The sequence below is a fragment of the Melozone crissalis genome, unplaced genomic scaffold (assembly GCF_028551555.1).
Source record: "Melozone crissalis strain CALT ecotype California unplaced genomic scaffold, PUWL_Pcris_2 ptg000006l_1, whole genome shotgun sequence".
Taxonomy (NCBI): Eukaryota; Metazoa; Chordata; class Aves; order Passeriformes; family Passerellidae; genus Melozone; species Melozone crissalis.
In genome coordinates this window covers 53,580,001-53,601,452 of record NW_026535784.1, presented here as the reverse complement: position 1 = coordinate 53,601,452, position 21,452 = coordinate 53,580,001, and the positions used below count along the sequence as shown (strand labels likewise).

Below are 21,452 nucleotides of genomic sequence, written 5' to 3'. Positions count from 1 at the left end.
GAAACTTGTGTCTGTGGCAGACTTCAGTCACTGTTGTGTTCCTTTGTGGAAAGAGGAACCATTAGTCATATCCATCTGAGTCTGCAGGTAACAATCAGAAATCATGTTAACAATCAGAAATTCTGGTGTTCCATGTTCCATCCATGTCTTAAGATGTGATAACTGAAGAAAGTGAGCAGTGATTCTATATGATTTAGCCCAGGAAAATTATGTATGTGAAAATGTGGGTTTGATCACATTTAAAAGTGTTTTGTGCTTCTGGAAATTACTAGTTGCAGGGTTTTTTTTAAGAAATGGTTGGGATGGGCATGTTTGGTTCAGATCAGAAGAAAGTTTTGCCCTCTGAGTGCTATGGAGAAAGGAGATGAGACTGGTTGAGGAGAGACAAAGGCCCTCAGATGAGAAATAAGGAAAGAACTCTTACCCTTTTTTTTTTTTAATTCAGACTTGCAAGTCTGATGTTTCATATTGCATATGAAATAATCCATGTTAACACTAGGTCAGCAAAAGTCCAACCCCCAGTTTTCTGGGAGGGGTAAACATCTTAAGGATGTTTACTGCTACCTGGTTATAATTCTCCATTTCTAAAAGTCATGATGAAGCCTTGCAATATCTGAGTCAGATTTTGAAGAGATTTGCTCTATGTTGCAAGGACAGTTTAAAAGTAAAAGGCAAATTTTCTTTTATTTTAAAACTGAAGTCTGGTAATTGGGGCACATAGAGGCAGGAGAAGGCAATGGGAAATTTAGGCAAGCTTCATAATGAAGCTCTCTAGTTATGTGTAATTGTATATATTCAGTTAAAAATGGAATAAAGATGGTCATTTTAAGGGGAAGGAAAAGCCTAGGAAAATAGGTAATACAGGAAAGGCACTACTGTGCTCAAAACTGCATCTTAGAAATGTGATGCAAGCAATTTTTGACTGGTGATAGTTTAAAAGTTGTATGGGTGCCACTCCTGTTTGGTTTTTAATTCATTGCCCGTACCGGAGGGGTGTTTTCCTTCCAGAAGTGCTTTGAGAAATGCCCACCTGTCAATTTTTTCCCATCCAGGAGGAGACAGAGAAGCAGCAGTAAATGCAGCACGTGTGAACTTTGCTGTGTAAGCTCTGGTTGGGCTTTGCTCTGTCTCTGTGTGGTGGGGCCCTGCATTGGCAAGAACATGGAGAGGAACCCTTTCCATGTGGTGGGATGATCAAAAGCATGGGAAGAGTCTCTGAAGCAAGGATATTTTTTGGTTTTGTTTTCTTTTTTTTAGGCTTCTTGTTCCATTTTTGCTGTAACTTTGGATATGCAGTAAATCTCAGTGGGACAGATTTAAACTGATGGAAATAGAAAAAAATATTTTCTATTCTACTTGTGTCTTCCCATGCCAGTTTTCTCTCTTTCTGAAACTTAAATGTCTTTTCACTGCTACCTGTATAAGGAGTAGTTCCATATAACCTTAAATTTTCTCCGTTGTCCTTTGGGTTTATATGTACATTTCTTTGGTATTTTTCAAATCTCACCCTTGTTGTTTGACAGAGTTGAAAATCCTGAAGAGGAACCCCTTTTTGGTAGTTTCATGCTGCCACCCAAATTATTTTCTAGAAATGACCTTGAAAAATGTGGTGATTGTCACTGTGTCTTAGATTATCTGTGCAGACTGCTGTGGAGTCAGGCCTATGGGAATAATTTGATTTGGTGTGAGGGGGAGGGAATTTTGTACTCTAATTGACTTTATTTTATAATTTATGACAGAAGTGCCCATTGCCTTGGCTATGCCTCCTGTATTATGTAGATCTCTTGATGTACTTCTGGGTGAATATACATATTTATAGAATTCTAAATAAGTAAACCTGCAAGGTTTTTAGGCATGGACTGCTCAGTGTTTCATCTTTCTAGTGAAGCTTTGGTTTGCTCTTGGATGGATTTAGGCAAAATTCTGTGACACCAAGTCTCAGTGCTTGAGTAAAGTATTTTTGATGACTGCTACAGGAGCATGGTTTCTTTTTTTGCTGTTTGTGTTTTCTCTTGTTTTTGGTGTTTTGGGCTTTTTTGCATGGAAGAGTCCCACGAAAAGTTGGGAAAATGGGGGAAAATGCGCAATACAAAACCTTTTATAGTGTTGTACATTATGGTGTGTGTCGAAGAGCAGTGGAGAGTGCCACACAATAATTTTCAGAAAACTTTCTATAATGGCTGGACAAGGATTCTTCATTCTGAGGAAAACAAACCACTTGGTACTCTTTCATGTAAATCTTACTGCTCCTCTAATTGGCAGAATAACCTGCCTCCTCAAAGTGTCATTTTTGAGAGATTGTGTGGTGTCATCCCCTTGAATTTTGGTCTTATTTTTTTCAAACTCTTGTCATCCATAGAAATAGAAAGTGCTGGCATTCTTGTTATTGGCAGTTTCTGTTGATTAACTGAGAATTTCACATGACTTTCCCTTTGCATTTGTTATAAATCATGCTAGGCAGCTAACTTCTCTGCATGATTTCTCTTCAATAATTAAATCTAGCATTTCCAGCTGCTGTAAAATTTGTTGCCCTTTTGTGTTCAGTTATGTTTTTTCATGCGGAAGACTTGGACTTCCTCACAGTTTTAATTCTTATTCAGTGTCAATTTACAGTCTGTGGTGATAAACAGAATGTTTTACTTCATGGCTCCTGCTGGGGAATGAATCTTCAAACTGGTATTGCCTTGACAGAGGTGGGATGCAAGGCTAGGCAAGCGTTCCAATAGTGACTGCATGGAGCTTTTTGCTTTCTGTTCCTTGGCAGAAGGCAAAATCCAGTACTTCCCTTGATGCATAATCTTCTGTATTCCAGATCTGTTCCCCTTTGGTGCACTAAGCATTAAATGTTGAAATATGTTATTTGTATCAGAGGAAGTCACTAAGAGTGACTGCGTGTCAATTCTGACAGAATACCTGTAAGTCAGAGGGAATGTTTGAGAGCCTTTGAAAGAATTGTGGAAAGGTATGTGAGGTTTTAGTAGTTTCTGTAGATTATTGTTGCTTCTGTATGTAATAACTTACTGTGGGAAAGGTTTTAATCCTTGACTGGATCCATATTCTCCATAGTTTACTGGTGGTTTTAACAAAAGCTGCTTTGTTATAGAACCTGTGCATCAAAAATCCTTCTGTGGCTCTTAGAACACCCTTTTATATTAAGTGTTTTTCAGCACACTTAATAGTAATGTCCTTATTTATTGAAACAAAAGATTTTGTAGTGATTTCTGTGGGAATTCTCTCTTTTAGAGTGGGTCAGCAGTGCTGGTTCTCCACAGAACACATGGAGATAAAGGATAGGACAAGCTGCAGGAATGCACCCAAAAGTTGTTGTCATTAAGACTGAAAAAATGTAATGGGGCAACATGAAGGAAGCTAGATGTTCCCTCATGGAAAAATAAGGCTTTACATGTATTGTTATGAATGGGCTTGACTCTTTCAAATTTAAATTTTAAATAAATGCTGCCCTTTGCATTGGGACATTTAGGTGTTACAGCACCATCTGTCTGTCAGTAGTAGGAAGAAAAAAATCGAATTTATTTCTAAACATATTTTAGAGGTATTATAAATGCTTCAAAGGCATTTACAAAGTGCTGAGCAGAGGAGAATATTTTTTTTTTTCATGGGAGGATTAACCAATTTTGTTCTGCTGTGATATGTTGGCAAGTCCCAGACTAAGAGATTAAACTTTTTTATTCCTGAGGTGGCAATTTTTGTGATTGTCATGTGAAATGAAGGAGACTAAGTGTAGTTTGAAAAAAAAAAAATATCCAGGAAGGTTATGCACAGTGTTTTATAATGTTTGAGATTTCAATTTCTTCTGTCCTTTCTCACTTCTTTTACATGTTTAACACATCTACTTATCTTTTTCTTCCTGTGAATGATAAACTTCTTTTTTAAAACTGTTTATCCCCTCTCATAAGTACTGTTACAGATTATTGTATTCACTGGAAATTACCAATAAGCTTAAATAATCTACTCTCCGTAGGTCTTTGAATTTATGTTTTTCTGTAGGAATACATCTGACCTCCATCATAAGATGTTCCTATCTGCCCTACCTCATCCTGCTTTTGTTTAAATATATTTTTGGCATTCAGACTTGATGAGCTTGATCCTTCTTGTCTGTGTCTCAAGTGGCTTGTTGAAAGAAATTTAATGAAGCCTGACTTCCTTTACAAAGGCAATGATGGCTCTTGCCAGTGTGTTTATTCCTTTGTTTGCTTTTTGCTTTAAACACAGCTCCAAGTTTGCCTTTTAGAAATTTCAGACTTACTGCCATGTTGCTGCCAGCAGTCCTCCAGCGTGCATTTGGCATCTTTCTTTCCTTTGGCACTGAGGCAGTTTGAACAAGAGCAATGCAGCTGGTGGCTGTTCTCATCCCTGAGTTATTCTGGATCACCTGAGTGGACACTGCCTGCTCTCAGCAGTTGTTCTTGTCCCAGTTTTCTTTTACAGCATTTCTGTTCTGGGGTGGTCATGTGTTCCAGGAGAGCTTTTTACCCTTGGATCTTCTATTAGCTCTACAGAGACACCTTAATGGGCTTCCTCCTCCTGATTTGTTTGAAAAATAATTTAATGCTGCCTTTTATGGCTTTATGCAATTGTTCCTCCATCTCTTTTGACCTGGTTCATTCTGGTTTTAAAGCTATCATGCCATAGTTAACATATTTTTCTGTTTTCCTTTTCTGGGGAGACTTAGTGAAGAATTCTAATTTCTTTCTACAGCTTAACCATTCTAGCTTTTTGTTTGTTTGTTTTTAAAAAACCCCTTCTTTTGGATGGAATATGTTTCCTTTGAACCCTTAATATTGTATCTTTTTATACAGGTTTTGTGTCTATTAAAACATTTTCCGTGTTTTTCTGCATCTTTTTATATTTATAATATGAAAATTAGCCCAGCCTGGTAAGAAATTTCTTGCTTCAAATGAGATGTTCCCATCAGAAATGTTGTTGTTCTCACCTATTCATGAAAAATCTGTATTGTTTACCTTATTTATTATTTATGTACAGATTTTTATGGTACTTCATGCCAGGTAATGATTCTTAAATAATCTGGACTGAAATAATACAGTGTAAACAGAATGCAATTTTCTAGCACTAACAAAGCAAATATCCTGTTTGTGTTTGATTGGGTATTTTATACTAAAATTTCTGTCCAGAGATAACTTGTATTGCTTATGTATCATTTTAAGAACAGCGTTAGGAATTGTTCAGCTTTGAAGAAAAAGCACCGGTGGACAGTGCACATCTCTCCTATGTGTTTTATTGTAACTCAGTTTGATCTAAATGAGAAACACGTTAACGTTAAAATAATTCTGATATTGGAGCTGACAAGGTCACAGAAGATCTTCAGGGTTCTGAAGGTGTTATTTCTCAGTATTTCAAGTGGTAGGTTGGACTTAAATACTCTGCTCAGTTGTAAACTTGAGCTTATTCTTATTTTCATTTAGCATTATTTCTTTCCTGTTATGTGTTTATTGTCTTTGGGCTTCACTGTCAAGCCTATTACCCTGTGTCAAAGTGTGCATTCTTAAGGAAGAGCTTATTGAAAAATGCAGTAACACTCTCCCAGAAAATACTCCCACTCTTCTGCAATTTGAAGTGATGCTTGAGTTGTAATGCCTTTTCCCTGGTAGTGAGTCAGGTTGGATGAGGAGACATCCAACAGTATGAGGATCACAAACAGCATTTCCTAGAGCACCTTCTGTTCATTACACTGTTGTAATTAATAGAATAAAGCTGTTGCTGATAATGGCTGATTACTACACTCAATGCTTACAGTTGGGAGGCTGACTCCAGCAAGTGTAAAGAAGGATTAATTCTAATAGTTGCCAAATTATGGCAAAAAGGAGCAAAGATAAAGGTGAACACACTGGAGATAATTTTATGTCTAAAATTAGATTATTTTCTGTGTTTTATTATCTAAGGTGAAGCTCCTGTGCTGTGTCATTATTATGATGACTTGGTCTTCCAAGCTTCCCCTCCAGTTCCTCACATCTCCTTTGTGACTGAATGGTTCTGAGTAGCAGAGTGCAGCAAGGAACTCTCTCAATTCATTATTCACTCATTCTGCAGACTGTTTTTACATATATGTTGGAGAGCCTGAAACAAACTGACAGGAATTGTATAGTTAATGTTAGTTTGACCAGCTCTTATCTCACATTATCTCGCCTCTCCTTCTGGAATTAGCTCTACTGATTCTTGTCAAATACCCTTTCTTTGGCTGCTTTTTCTTTTATTGTGCTTTTGTGATGTTGGTCTAGGTAAGTCATGATACCTTCTCAAAATGTGACTTTTAAAATGAAAGTAGCTTGTTTATTTGAGGGGAAGATTTGTGCTTACCGATGTTTTAAGAACTTTAATGAAAAAAAAGAAATTAGAGTATTCTTCTGTTGTTGTTATTTCCTGATTTCACACTTCCACTGAAGGTGAAAATATAAATATCAGAACCATTCTGAAAAAAGTGTTAATTACAGCATGATAATTTAGTTTCTGTTTTGCCTACAGAAACCCAAACCTGCAATTTTTTTTTTCTATTGAAGCAGACTAGGGAATCGAAGATTTTTTAATAGCATTAACTTTCAGATGAAATGTTTTTCAACCAGTCTTTATAATTCCAGAATTAGTGGAAACATTTATATATTTAAGATTCTTCCATCAAGGCACAGGGAAGCGAATTATTGAAAAGATAAAAATAAATTTGTTTGCTTTCTGTCAGAGTTCATATCTACAGCCAACCTTGATAGAAGACCAGAATGATTTAGACAAGTTTGCTTTGGAGATTCATAACATATGCTTGCTGCACAGAATTGAGTTATCCCTGCTCTAGAGAGTAAGTTATTGTAGCAGGAGCTGACAGAGATGAAGATAACTGAGGGAAATTCAATTACCTTTTAGTGTTTTCCTTCTAATAGGATTCTTAATGTGAAAAAGATCCTTAGATGATGCGCCTGCGTTGCTTTGTGAGATCTGCTTTGATACCTGCATCCAGAATAAAGTGAACTCTTCTTTTCTGGCCTTCATTAAGGATGAAATATGCATCTGATTGCTAAATGGGTGTTAGCTTTTGATTCAACATATTATCATTTGTACTCCAGATGTATTTGACAGTCTTTTGGCAGTAGTCTTGAATATTCTAAATACAATTTCATTTTCAAAAGTATTGTTTTTATGTAAAAAGGTTGTTTATAACAGCGATTGAAGAAAACAGTCACAAAATTGTAAAATAATTCCCTATACTCTAGTGCTGTCTCTGCGTGGTTTTTCTCTCATTTGGCATTTCCTGGCAAAAGCACCCAAGTTACAAACACTATTTATGACTGACCTGAGTTCAGGTTTTTTGGGTTAAAGCCTGTCCACTTGACTATTAGCTGCATTTCATGTAAAAGCTTTTCAGTCCTGAAGTTACTGGGGTAGACTGGTGCATACAGGTATTAGGATGTTGTTATTTGTGTTACTTGTAAAATATATTTCGTAGTGTCTGGTGGTTGAAATGCAAATTTAGAAGTGACTTTATGAAGGCAGCTCACTCTGCAGCTGTGTGTACAAGAACAAACCATGTACAAGGTTGTGTACCTGCAGTATGCACACGTTTACTGACCCACTAAACTACTGTCTAGAGCTGAATGTAAAATACTTTCTTTTTTAAACTCTGAACTTTACTAGGGTCACAAAGTGTGTTTTTTATCTGCATTGTTTACCCAAGCATGTGCACACTCATATTTCTGTATAAGAAATGAAGAACAAGTATCTTCACATTAGATTGATTTGCAACCCCAAACCAGGTTTGGATGTGCCTAAAAGACAGTCCTGATCCTATAGAGTAATGAATTGAAATTCTGGTCCATATTTTGAATAGCTAGCTGTCTTGATCTATGGCTTTTTGGTTAAGCCAGCTGTGGTTACCCTCATCATTATCTTGCTTGGACTAAAATCATAGTAGGAATTGTCTCATTTTGTTGTTGGTGCAGTCTCCTGATTGAGGCATGACAGTGTTGATACCTGCAGGTTTATTTTTTTATGTTCATGAAGGTGACTTATGAAAATCAGCTTTGGGGCAACATACTGAGATGCTTAGAAAATGTTTGAAGGTGTTTGTCAGTAGTGCCTGAAAGCATTTACAGTCAAAGTCTTTATTGTTACCTGTATTTCTTCCACTGAGTATTTTTCTCATTTATCTTTTAGTATATTACTCAGGAGAAAATTGTACGAAATTTTTAGTACAAAATGCATTTAGTGTAATAATTTACTTTCTTGTTCCATTGAAAGCCTCAGCCTTTCTCTGAAAATGCTCCATTTTGAATGAAAAATATTGTGGTGTGCAGAAATAAACACCTTCATGAGTGATGGTTGAAAAGAGACAGTAATTGCCTAAATAAAGATTTTACAACTAAATTGATAAAATTATCTGTAGTTTGTAGTAGATGGGGATGTCTGGGATCCAGGGAGGTGAAAATGGTGAAGAACTGTCAAGACACATCCATCCAGGAGTGATATTCCTAATCTTTTCCAAAGATAGCTGTTTATTTCTGAGTAGATCCGTGCAGCTTTCCAAGAAAGGGAGCAAGACTGAACTAATCAGAATTCTTAACTGGAATTGAAAGGTCCTTTCAAATTGCCTCTTCTACCTCACTACTTTGCAGTCCAGGTTTTTATCTTAACTTCCCTGTATTTAAAGTGGGCATCACTAGAAGAGAGTTAAAACCTTTTCCTTCCTGATTCATGTTATTCTTTTATTGAAGTGCTTACAGAATGAGTCTCTCTACTGATTTTTCTCTTTGACCTAAAAGGGGGAAAGCTGAACCAATTCCTTTGTGATGGTCTCAGGTCATGAAAAGGAAGATGTGTCAGGCAGTTAAGTTGCTCTTCTGGTGATTATTTTCTCAGAAAAACTTCCAAGTGACTTAGAAACCTCTGGATTTCACTGTTAATCTGGGGTCCAACTGGAAGTGGCAGAGTCAATCCTTAGAAAGATTTACCAATCAGAAAACCAAACTGTCTTCACTATTTCCTTCACACAAGGTGTTTCTTGTTACTTTTCTCACCACTCCTCCGTCCCACCTGTTTCCTGCTCAAATTTTGAAGTCCCTGTTATTAATTCACTATTTTGAAAATGCATCTTCAAAGATTTCTGGCCATCTTGAAAGAAAAGATTTTGATCTCTTGGAAGGTGATGATAGTGACTGATGAGCAGTGCAAGTCCTTTGGTCATCATTCCATGTTTTTTTCTTTTGTATCCTAGTGCAAAGATACTGGTTCCGGTTGGGGTTTTTTTGTCAAAAATTTACAGGAACAAATTTTAAATCTAAATAGTAATGCCAAGATTATGGCCTAATGGATTTTGAGAAGTTAGTGCTCCTTCGAGCCTTTTCCCTGCATGTCCTTGCAGAAACTTGAGATTTAAGTCTTACAAAACTATCCTGAATTGTCTGTTGTCCTTAGTAGTTGGAGATTCCATCTTTTGTGGCTGATGCCAGTCTTTGACAGATAAAGCAAGAAAATTCTCAGTTACTGGATGGGTTGCTGTATTATAGAGAATGTGTGGAACTTGAGAAACAAATGTTGTCATAACTTGGTACCAGAGGCCAGGGTTGGCCCTGTTCCCTCTCCACCAACCCCAGCAGGACTGAGTCATCCTCACTGGTGCTGGCTCCATGCTGGCCCTTGGTCCCAAGGGAACAGAAAAAAATATTCATATATTCTGACTTCTAAAATATTGATTATTTTTTTCCTGTGCTTCCTGTTAGAAACCCCAAATATCTCATTTCTAAGCAGTTGTTGAGAGTCCTGTAGCCAGCATCACTCATCTTGGCACTGGCCCAATGCTGTTTTGCAAGGCAATTTCATATGGTCAGCATGAGAGGAGGGAGGAATGTTTCCTGGGTTATTTTTGAATCACAGTTGTTTGAAGCTGTTCAGAAATTTGGAATATTAGATGTAGTTTATTGGCTGGAGTGTAACTGAAGCTGTTAAAATGTGTGAGAGATGTTGTTACATGGCTCTTTGGTATGTCCAATAACTGTTGCTTACATGTGTTTTATATAATGTTTTATGTCATTTCAGTAGGTTCTTTCGGTTTTGTGCATGTTTGGTGGAAGCTGCTGATTTTGATTAGTCACTGTACTTTATTTCAAAACCTATAATTTTAATGAGTGAACTGTAATTCACACCAAAACTCAGATTTGTGTTTTAAAAATCCACAGAATTGGTGTTGCTTTTTTTTTATTCTGCGTGGCTTTTGTGCTCTAAACATAACAAGCTCCAAGTATTGAATTTATTATTTTGCACTGAATTGAATTAGCAAAGTCTACTTAAGCAGGATTTGTGCAGTTGGAATGTGTAATCTGTTTTGTGTTCTTACACCAACATCCCTACATTCAGCTGTTGGTAGAAAATGCTGATAGCTGTATTGGGGGTGAATATGAAATAACCCTCATACCATTTAAAAAAAACCAAACCCAGAACAGACAGAGAAAAACTTTGTATGCTGAACTTAAATAGAGCCAAAATCAAAACTCAACAAGAACATCATAACCTTGAAATTGGAATACTTCTCAAGTTCTGAAAAGTAGCATTGAAATGAGAAATAAAGAGAAAATTTAGGAAGTGACTCTTACCTGTTATTATGTAAAGGTAAACAAATTGTTTAGGGAGTATTATGTAATTTTTTAAAAGTAAAATTGACAACATAAATGCCAGTGAACACTCCTTGGTGCTACATAGTTCTTCATTTCTCTGAAGGGAGCTTCTGTGATAGTTGCAATGCTGTCTCTTGCATCGTTGCAGTCTTTTCATTTACGCAAAGAGAGCAAGAAAAAGTATCAATTTTAGAGCAATATGCTTGGTCTGCGTTCTGTGTTGTTCAGCATAAGGATCTGGAGTTGTATGAATGAGTGTTTTTCACTGAAGATATCTGCCAAAAACCCAGAGGCTGTTTTGTTCTCATGCTTCCAGTAATGGGAATATTTCAAATGCCGTCTTTTTATGGATAGTAAAATCACCCAGTCATAAAAGAAATTAAATTATCCTGCCCCCAACAATTTTTAGAGCCAAATGTCAACCTTTCAAGGGTGGTAGAATTTTTTCTGAATAAAAAAAATGTTAGTTAAGAAAACTTCTTACACATCTTATGCTGTTCTACAATTAAAAATCACATTACCTTAATGCCTGAGAATCAATCGTAAAGGAAAAGGTCTCATACTCTAGGTGGAATGAAACACAAAACATAGAATACTGGAAAAAAGGAGAGGGTAAAAAATAAAGTTAAAACAATTTGCTTTTCATAGTTTGATGCTATAGGAACTCTGACAGGAGGCTTTAAGATAAGGCAGAGGTTAAGCCAAAGCTGGGATTGTGACTCTTAACATGTTTCCAAAGGAAGTGACTAGGAATGATTTTAGAGAATAACTGCTATAAAAGACCATATAGACCATATTTTAAAAATACTTCTCTTTGCTTCTGTTTTTTTTTTTTTGTCTTTGCCATTATCTTAATGAAAATATCTTGTTTTTAAAATACTTGGTCTTGGAAAGAATAAGTCTCTCAAGAATCTCATTTTACAAAGAGGTGAAGAGCAATTTTGGAGTGTAAGTTAGAAATTTGTAAATTGGCAGCACTGAACATGTTATTCTTGAATAGACTTTGGAATAAAATTCCATGTAATCCTTCTTTTTACACAGATTCTCTCTAGTAATTTGAAATTTTTCTGACCAAAAAAAACCCTCAACAAACCAAAACCCACCCTTAATACTTTTGCTTAGTAATTAATTAAAATGTTTCTGCAGATGAAGGTGACTTAATGGTGGTAACTAAAGGGCTTTTTTTCCATGTGTGGGAAGGAAACACTTTGCCAGCAAATCCATGTTTGTCCTATTTAGCAGTGTTGCTCAAGGATACATGCCAGGCAGGATGATCCTTCTCCACTGTGAGAGGCTGCAAAGGTCCCCAGCTGTCAGACATCATGACCACTGAATCAGCTCTTGGAACAACCATGGTAGAAACTGGTGAAGAACAGATGAGTTGCCTTTTGGGAATGAATTTGTGTTTGTAAGGACAAATAAATGTTTTTAATTTTTTGCTTCTTATTTTAAATTTTCTCACTAAGCCTCATAAGTGACATCTTTAGGAACCCAGGCAGGCCTGAAAACAATGTGGATCCAAAGAACTGATGTTTATTAAAGATGTGCTTGTTGCTGGCATGCAGCCCATCATGGCAAGATAGGGAATTATTGTGCCTCAATGCTTCTTATCTCAAATGAATGTGACCTCTCTGTTCTTTGTTCATGGGTTGATAGATTTTGGTACATTCTCAAACTCCTGGATTAAAAACAGGGTTGTGTTCTGAATCCAAGACACTAAACAGGGAAACATGAAAATGCTTGAGGGGAGCTATGTATAAAATAGAACCAGAAACACAGACCCCAGACTGGAAGGATATCTCAAGGGGCTAATCTTTCTGCCTTTTGCAAGCTGGAACTTTGCTTAAGCTTGGAAACTGTTTATGAAGAGGTTTTTGGCTGGAAATGAATTTTCTTTGCATGTGTTTTGCAAATTTATAGGGAAATTTAGTTAGTGTGATGTAGCAGGAGTATCAAGCAAGAAATAACAAAATCAACAGAGGCATGTTGAGTTTTTTTTTTTTTGCTTAGGATTCTACATACAATATGAATGTGACTTCTTATACAATAATGAATCCTATATAGAAATACCCATTCCTCCAGGGTAAGTTTTGAGACCATTAACATGTCAGGTGTTAAATACTGATATACCTAAGTATTTATAGCTGTCTCTTTGATAGCTATAGAAGTTAAAGAATTTTAAGTCATGCAAATGTCTTTCATTTTTTTATAGCCAGAGACTGAAGCCACATTTATAGTGACTTTATTTGGAACTTTATTACAAAATGCTCTGTATCACTTATGACAGGAACTAGTGGTAGAAGCGATTTTGTTATAAGGTTCAAAATTAGTCTTTGGTTTATCTGCTCACCTGAATCATTCTGGCTACATTTCCTCACTCATTGAGAATGTCCATTTTTTCTATGTTTTAAGGTATTATTGTTTCCCCACTTATAGAAATGCACCTTTTGCCACTAGTATGAAAAATTATTCAGAATTAATCAGATACAAAACTTGTGAAAAATTACTTTTTATGTGGTACCTTTAAGGGCTTCCTAACTAGTAAGTTGTGTTGTTCAGAAATCCTCACTGGAATGTGTTACCTGTTCTTAGAGACTTCACTTCAGCTTTAGCTGTGCCACCTGAAGTGCATGTGACTTTCAGTCTGTTCAGGTGTCACTCCTGTGCCAAGCCCTGGTGCTGTGAGCTGCAAAAGAGCTCTGCTGGCAGCAGGGTGTCTGGAAATCTGAATCCTGGGGAAGCAGGCGTTTGGCTGCTGGGGCCAAAACTGCTGAAGTGCTTTGTTCCCACCTTCCAGGCAATGGAAATCCTTACTGTGGTGCCTCAGTGGAATGAGGCAGTTGCAGAGGTGGTGGTCACAATAAGAGAATGAATGAGGACATTTCAGAGCTTTGTATTTAATCCACTTCAGTACTTACATGTTTTCAGTTCATTAAAAGTTATTTTACTCCCTTTTAAAACCTTTAGTTGCATAGAAAGGACAGTATGAAAAGATAGCAAAACAAAGTATCCAACACCTGTGAAATAACACACCAATGTGACCTTAATTTGGCCCTCACTAAGAATGTGTAGTGAATCCTTAGATTATGTAACTATATGTCATTTTTTGGACAGAGTGGGTGTTCCTTATGAAATAAGGGAGTGTGCCAGTTCCAGAAGTTTTTGGGGATTTGGCTTGCTTGCTGCACTGCACTAGAAGTTCTTCAGTGAATACAGCACTAATCTCTGTGGGGGTGTTGAAACCCCTGAATGTCACAGGGGTGATATTGTGTGCTTGGGGAATGTCTGAAGAAATCATCCCTGGCTCCTTTTCTTAATATCAGACCTGAGAGCCCAGAGCCACCTGTTCAGGAGTGCTGAGCTTTACTGTTTCTAGAGTGTAGGGAATGGTCCTTGGATCCTTTCTAGGTTGAAAAATGTCTTGTATTCAGAAGATGTGAACCCGAAAAATGTTAAATTTCTTGCCAAAATGTGTTGCTTTTAGACTCTTAGACTGTTTTAAACTAGAGCAGCATGAAGGGACTGCTGATAAACTGGATTTGCAAAAGAGGAGGAGAGGAAACTACCTATCCTAGTGTGTGCTTTGAATGCAAAATGCTTGTACATAACCACAGTAAAAACAGATCCTTTGTTTTGAAAGGAACATTTCTCCCTGCATATTGTTTATGCCAGTGGTTAGCAGTGATGCTTAGAGGGTTAGAATATTGGAATAGTGTAGGAAATCCCAGTTTCTAGCAAAAAGGAAGAGAGCTTACTTGTTTGTGCAAAGCTTTACCTTTGATTCTGATTCGAGGGTGCTGCTGTCTCACAAATAATATCAAGTAGATAAGCATCAAAAAAAAGTCTATAAAAAGGTTTGTGGTGCTAGTGGACACTGCAGAAGAAATCTGATTTTTTTTCCTCTGCTCTTCACTGTTTCTTTATTCTGACAGCTGCTTTTTTTCCATTTGAACTCACATTAGTTTCTCATTTACCTACTGTACTAAATTGGGTTCACTTGAAATACACAATCTGCATAAAAGTGCTGTAAGTGCTGTTGCTAGTGTTTATTTGGGTTTACTAAAGCTTAATTCTCTGAGACTTGAAGGTAAAAAATAAAGCTGTTGACTCAGCACTGATTAAAGACAGATGTCTCTTGAGATCCTTGCATTTCTTTCTAATCACAAACCCAAATTGATTGTGGTAGATTTTTTTTTTTCTGGTCATGGCCATAGTTTTACCAGTCTGTGTTTGGTATGATCTAAGTCAACTGCATGCTTTTTTCCTCCTCTTGTTATTTTAAAGGCACATTTTTTTCCCCTCAGGAATGTCTGGCCATAAACCTACTCTTTTTTTTTTTTCATTCCCCCTCTGCCCCCCGCCCCATTTGTATTACAAACAGTTGATTTAGATGCAGATTCTTTTTAATGTTGAAATCAGATAAAAGGCTGGAAAAGTGGATAAATGAGGTTTGGAAAACCATGGGTTGGAGAGATGAGAAGCCATTGCATTGTGTTCAGTCCATTAAAACAAGAAGAAATAGAAGAGATACTTTGATAAGTGTTCTGCTGGTGTTAACCTTGATGGCTATTATCGGGGGGATGATGCTATATCTATTTCATTGGCTTAAGCTTTTTTCATGCTGAGAGAAATCAATACTTGGAGTCGTTGGATGACAGAGGCATCACTTCAGAATTGACGGTGGCTGTCAGATGTTGTCATTGGTTGACTTTTGTTCGCTGTTGAGGTTTTAAGCTTTCATTTTTCTAAGTCTTATTCAGGAGTCTTTGTAAGATTTCCCTGGGTAGCATTTTTAGTCCAGACTTTAAACCTCAGGTCAGAGGTCAAGTGCAAAGATCTGTGAAAGCAGAGGACTGAGGAGCTCCTTCATTTACTAAAATATCCTTATTTGCAGGGAATTTGCATTAGTGGCAAGACTGTGCGTTATCTTATGGATGGCTTTTCCTCATAAATGACACCCTCTGAGACAGGCTGGTCACAAAGCCAGTAGCTTTTAGCTAAATTAGACAAAGCAACTGACATATGTAAAAGTGTTCAGTGATCTGAGTTGAAGAACAAAAGTAAAAAGGTGCAATATTTCTTTTAAAAACCCTACACTAATAAACTTTTGCATCTCTTGTAGAAAGCATTACATTGTAATTTTGGGGCTGCAGAGGTGCAGCCCCAAAGTTACGATGGAGATGGTACCATGCAGAAAAAATATTTTACTTGACATTTTTGTAAAGATCAAAGATAAAGTAGTTCTAAAAACTAGGTAAATCCTACTTTTAACTGAAATATAGACAGGCAGAATAGACTAACTTAACCTGTCAGTATTTCTGGAATATTTCCTGCATACAGAATGTACTGTATTTTCATATTTATAACTTGCCTTTTGGATGACCTTGTGACCCTTCAGAATTCCAGTTCCTTAAAAATGAATCTGTAGATAACCTACGTGTTCAAATTGCCTGCAGTCTTGTCCAGGCAGACAACGGGAGAGAGGAAAAACCCTGTTCTCTGATAATAGCAAAGGATTTTGTTCTGTCCCGGATGAAGGGTTGGAAAACAAGAATCTTGCCTCTATTCCATGCTTAACACACTTCCCCTTTTTAAAACTCTCAACAATCACTGAACTTAAGACTTTTTGGAGATAATCTGTGAGGTGTGTATATGAAAATGCATTTTTTTTCTCGTTACAACACTTAGTTTCGTCCTAAGTGTGACTGAACTACTCTTGTGATTACGGTTTCATTGCACACTTGCCCAAACAGGTAATTAAACTCATGTAGGCCAAGGCAGCAGTGGAAAGAAGGTTTGACAACTCTTTTTAACTGTATCTTATTTGTAAAACCATATTTTGGCATGACAAGGGTGCACATTGCAGGTGCAAGAGATGAAATACTAAAAAAGAAATAAAGCCATAAAAATACTTTTTTGAGATTGTTCACTAACAGAAATCAAGCTGGATTTCTATTTTGCATAAATGGAATGATTGGGATTTAGTGTGAATTACTGACTGTGTACTACTCTATATCCTGCTGCTGCATCTTTGGAAGCACTGTATCGGGTGAACCTGGCATCTGGAAAATGGAAAATGAAGAGAAATGGGGACTTTTGAGTGGTTTCAGAATAGTCTAGTGGTGATTTGCTACTCTAGGATGGGTCTTTTTGTGATTCTTTTAGTGGAACCAGTCTTCTTTCACTCTTATATTCAAAGTATTTGAGAGAAGGAGGTGGAGAAATAACTTGTGTTTTGCTGTATATTTCCCATATATTGAGGGTAGAAATGGAACCAGTGAACAACTGGTGAGACACCTGTATGTTCAAAGAGAAGGTTATTCTTGCAGAGCTTTCTTAGGGTTAGTAGCTATATACACATGTGACAACTGGAAAAACTGTGGCTTCTTTCTGGTTATGTCTGCTAAATATATATTGTAAAGAACGTGCAATGGTTGAGAGTTCTTCCTAGAGTGATGTTATAATTTTATGTGATTGATACCTGTGGGAGCCTCTCAGTTTTGGTGCATAATTGCAAATTCCTATTAATATTAAGTGGTGAATTTCCTGAAATTCTATTTCCACTTAAAACAGGCTGGTCGCGTTTTCGTGGAAGTTGTCAGGACAATAAAATACAATTATTTTTCTTAGTTTGCCACAGCTACATTTTGAAAATCCTTGTTGGTATTTAATGAAGAATGTGTTCAAAATCACATCATAAAGAGACTTTTTTTAAAGAGGTACAAGTTCACTATATCTTTTACAAAACATTCTAGTTTGATTTCCATTTTATCATGTTTTAAGGTCAAATGTGACTTTAATGTTCCATAAAGAGACAGAGATTGATAATGGGGAAAGAATAACCCTCTAATGTGATTTATATCTATGGATTTTATGTCAGATATGAAAAGTTGCTGTTCAAATTGTAAAGGAGGATCCATTAAAGAGCACTTTAAAACATTTTACTACTTAGCTTACCTTATTCACTTGTTTTTAGAATTCTGCCCTTTCAGGCAACTTAAAAATAACAGCTTGTGAAACATTTACAAAGCGCTAGAGAGAAATCGGCATCATCATGGGTGCAAAATAGTTCAATGTATTGGAAAAGACAGCTGTGTTCAGAAAGAGCTGGAAAAATCCTGTTCATGTTGGGTATGATTTAGTCATTTTGCATTTTTGTGAAGAGGGGTGACAGAGTGCTTCATGTAGGAATACAAAAGACAATTTTTATGTCTCATTGACGTGGAAAGTCAGCTGCTTATTCTTCAGTCCTCCTGGATGTCTGCTCATCAGGTGAGCATTGCTGTAAAGTGTGGGGAAATCCTGAGGAAATACCTAAATACATTAAAATTGTTGGAATGGTTCTTAAAAATTTATTCATCTTTTAGTACATTTTTGTTGTCTTTTGTCTGTGAAAATCTACACAAGGCGAAATTTTATTTTGTGATTTTTTTCACCCTCTTTCTTTCTGTCACTTTATATGACAAATACATTTATATACACACATATATAAGTAGCATTCATAGCCTGCTGATTTTTTTATTTGCAGCAAGTTTCTAAGGCTTGTACATACATATAGATAAAGTGTTGTTACTATTTTAAACATGAAAAGCATATGACATTGTGCTGATAGCTAACCTCTAAGAAATAATTGTACTAGTGTCTGCATCAGCTGTGCTTCACAAAGGAAAAGCAATTTTTTTTTTGTTGTTAGGCAGACATTTGTGTCCATTCCCCTAACTAGATCATAGAATAATCCAATCATTGACAAAGGCCAAAATGCTTTGTCTGGCATTTGTGATCTGTGGAATGGCCAGATGAAAACTGAAATTACAGACAGAGAGTGCTGAAGTGGGGAAAAGCCTTTATTGTTTCTACCAATGCTTGAATTTCTTGAGGGTTTACATGTACAGCAAAATGGGGTTTTGGTGAGTGGTTGATAAAAATTTGATGCTCATTTTTTGAGTTCTTTATTAACAGGCAAATTTTCAGAAGGTCAACAAAACTCCAAGCAATAAGACAATGTTGTAACAGAGAATCTCTCATAGTTTTGAGTTCACTTTGTAGGCGTGACTTACAGTTCTTATTTGCTAGAATTTTCTTTTGAGCAGGTTGGCAAGCAGAAGATGTTTGTGCAACAGGTGTAATACTGCTGGGAAAGTTACTGACTTTCCAATGCTGGCCTGCAAATATGCTCAACTTCAAGAAGCCACCTGGTAAAGATGGATTTAGTCCTCAGATCCATTTTGTTTTCTATCTGAAAAAAAAGTGGATTTTTCTCCTTAACTTTCATAGATATATATTTATATAAGCAACAGCAAGCAGTTGGTTCCCCAAATCGAATCAAGAGTCATAGGAGTGGAGTGGTCAGCTAGCTGATATTCATTATTCTGAAATTTGCCTCTGTTTTTATATAGCTATTCACTTTGTTATAGGCATAACCACTTTTATTTTATATGTTTTGTTCTTCAGTCTGGCCATTCATGGCCATTAATGTGTTGGCTTTTGCTAAATTTTGAGTGTGTGTGTGATGTGGTTAAAGAATTCATGACGCACCAAGATCCTCTGCTTGGTTCTCTGGATGGATTTCCGGTGGGCAGCTGCACAGGGTCTCAGTTCTCAAACCTGGAAAATGGGGTTAATTCTTCTCTTGTGAGGGTTTTGTATAAGTAATTAATTATTATTAATTACTTATTCAAAAGTGCTTCAAAGTTCCTTTGGATGATGTAATTAAAATGCAGAGTAATAAAGTATTTATTTTCTTGCCAGTCACTGTGTGCCCAGTACTCTGCAGACAAACGGGAAGAAGAAAAAATGTGTCACCACTTGATCACAGCAGCCAAGTACCGGGACCAGGTGACTGCAACACAACTAATACAGAAAATTATCAACATCCTGACAGACAAGCATGGAGCCTGGGGAAGCTCTGCACCAAGGTAAGGCGTTCTTGGGGTGTTCTAAAATATTTTTGTGGAGCAATGCTCTGGTGATTTGACATATGGTCAGAGGTAAGCATGGTTTTTTTAAACAAAGTAATAGAAAAAGGGTAAAACGAATATATCCGTTTTTAGTATGGATGACTGTCAGAGAACTGGTTTTGTTAGAGCAACGAAAAACAAGATGAGATTCTTGTGACTTTCAACTTTGCTTTAAAAGTGTGACAGTATTTATTTTATTGTTTATTGGAAAAATAATTTGTAAAATCAAATGCTTTCTTAGTAAGAAAGCTTTCTTCTTGGTGTATTATGTGATTCAATATTGAACCAAAGTTCACTAACTTGTTTTCTTTTCTGCCAAACTTTATACAAACAAACAAACGTCTTTTTGAGTTACAGGGAAATGGTGAGATTTGTAATAGTAATTTCAAAGTAAAAGCAGTACTGCCAGATTAATTCAGAATGAATTTCTTTTGGAATTCTCAGCACATACCTTCTTTACAGTGATTCTTGTCTAACTTCTTTAGCTGGGACTTGTGCTTAAGTTTCACTTGCAGATCTGAAGTGCAAGTTCAAGTCCCTGTAGAACTGCCTTAATTAATACTTACAAATATCTGGAACATATTTAGCCTAGAACCTAGCTGAATATGCTCATGCAGCAAGATACTGTTATTTGAATGTAATGGAATAATAAGCATGAGAGAAATACATCAGTAGACAACAAACTCTTTTTCTGACTAATTTTTATTCATTGTTCAATGACTACTTGTTGTCTGGAAAGAAAAAAAATTATTTCCCAAGCTCTAATAATTTCTATAATATACAGAAACATAACAAAAATTTTACTAATAGAATTAACTGGAAGTGTTCCAATTGAAAGTCATCAAACTATGGCATAGGATGTCTGCAAACATACTGTAAATATGAATTTTGGGCTCTAGCTTATAAGGTTAAAAATGAAACATCTAAATAAGTGTTTAATGCTGTTTCTCTTTTGTTAAGTGAGTTATGCTTAAATCTAAAATAACTGTTTAGGTAAAAAATGGTGAGGGTGCAAAAAAACCAATAGCCTATTGCAACATTTCCAAGAATTTTTAGTAAGGCATGTATTACCATTGTGTAAAACCAGATTGCTTTAAGTGCTTTGTACGTCTGTAATTTTGCTGAGTGTGTACCTTGTGGTTTGCTCCATCTGTTTGTGTTTCTGGATTTCAAACTATCATTACTGTCTTGTAAGAAGCTTTGTAATAAACAGACAATCCTACATGCTCTTTAGGTGTGTTTTGCTTGGTGAGGTAATACTGGTATAGTTGGTAAGGAAAGAGGGTAACTGATAAAATATTCCATGCTTGAAGGATAACTATTTTCTGATAGTCCCCAAATAAGGTTTATGTAATCAGCTTGTAAATTGTGAAGTGCACATAATATGGACATGATAATTTCCATTTCATAGTAATGATCTACAGCAAAATGGAAATATCACATAATGCACTTTGCAGCACACTTAACATAATTCTAGAAACTCAAATGGCATTAGAGACAGAACCAAATCTCTTTATGGCAAAGGCAGAATGCACTTAGTCATCATAAACACGTAAAAAATAAATATATGCAATGATTGTAATTCTAATGGAATATTTTAGTAAGCGGCTAAATTAATGTTTTCTGAGATATGTTTGATTTTGCTTCAAAATATTATATTGGTGTTTTTCTTATGTAAATTTAATATTTGGCTTGTGGTATTTTTGTTTTTCCTCCTCCTTTGGAATCCATATAATTGCTTGTAGCCATGGCTCTGTAGGTCTAATACTTTCCCATTAATGTCATTTATTTTGTTTCAATATTGATGGCTTCTCTAATGCCATACGATCAGTGGGCTGCAGTGCTGGCAGCTGGCCTGGGATCG

At 36.3% G+C, this 21,452-nt stretch overlaps 1 protein-coding gene across 1 annotated transcript in view; it reads left to right on the top strand.

Annotated features, from left to right (window-relative positions):
- Nucleotides 1-21,452, top strand: part of LRBA (LPS responsive beige-like anchor protein) — a 368,370-nt gene that overhangs the window by 131,866 nt on the left and 215,052 nt on the right. The window contains exon 36 of the mRNA XM_054293253.1: nucleotides 19,380-19,546. Within this exon, the coding sequence (XP_054149228.1) occupies nucleotides 19,380-19,546 (167 nt within the window). The remainder of the gene's footprint in view (nucleotides 1-19,379; nucleotides 19,547-21,452) is intronic.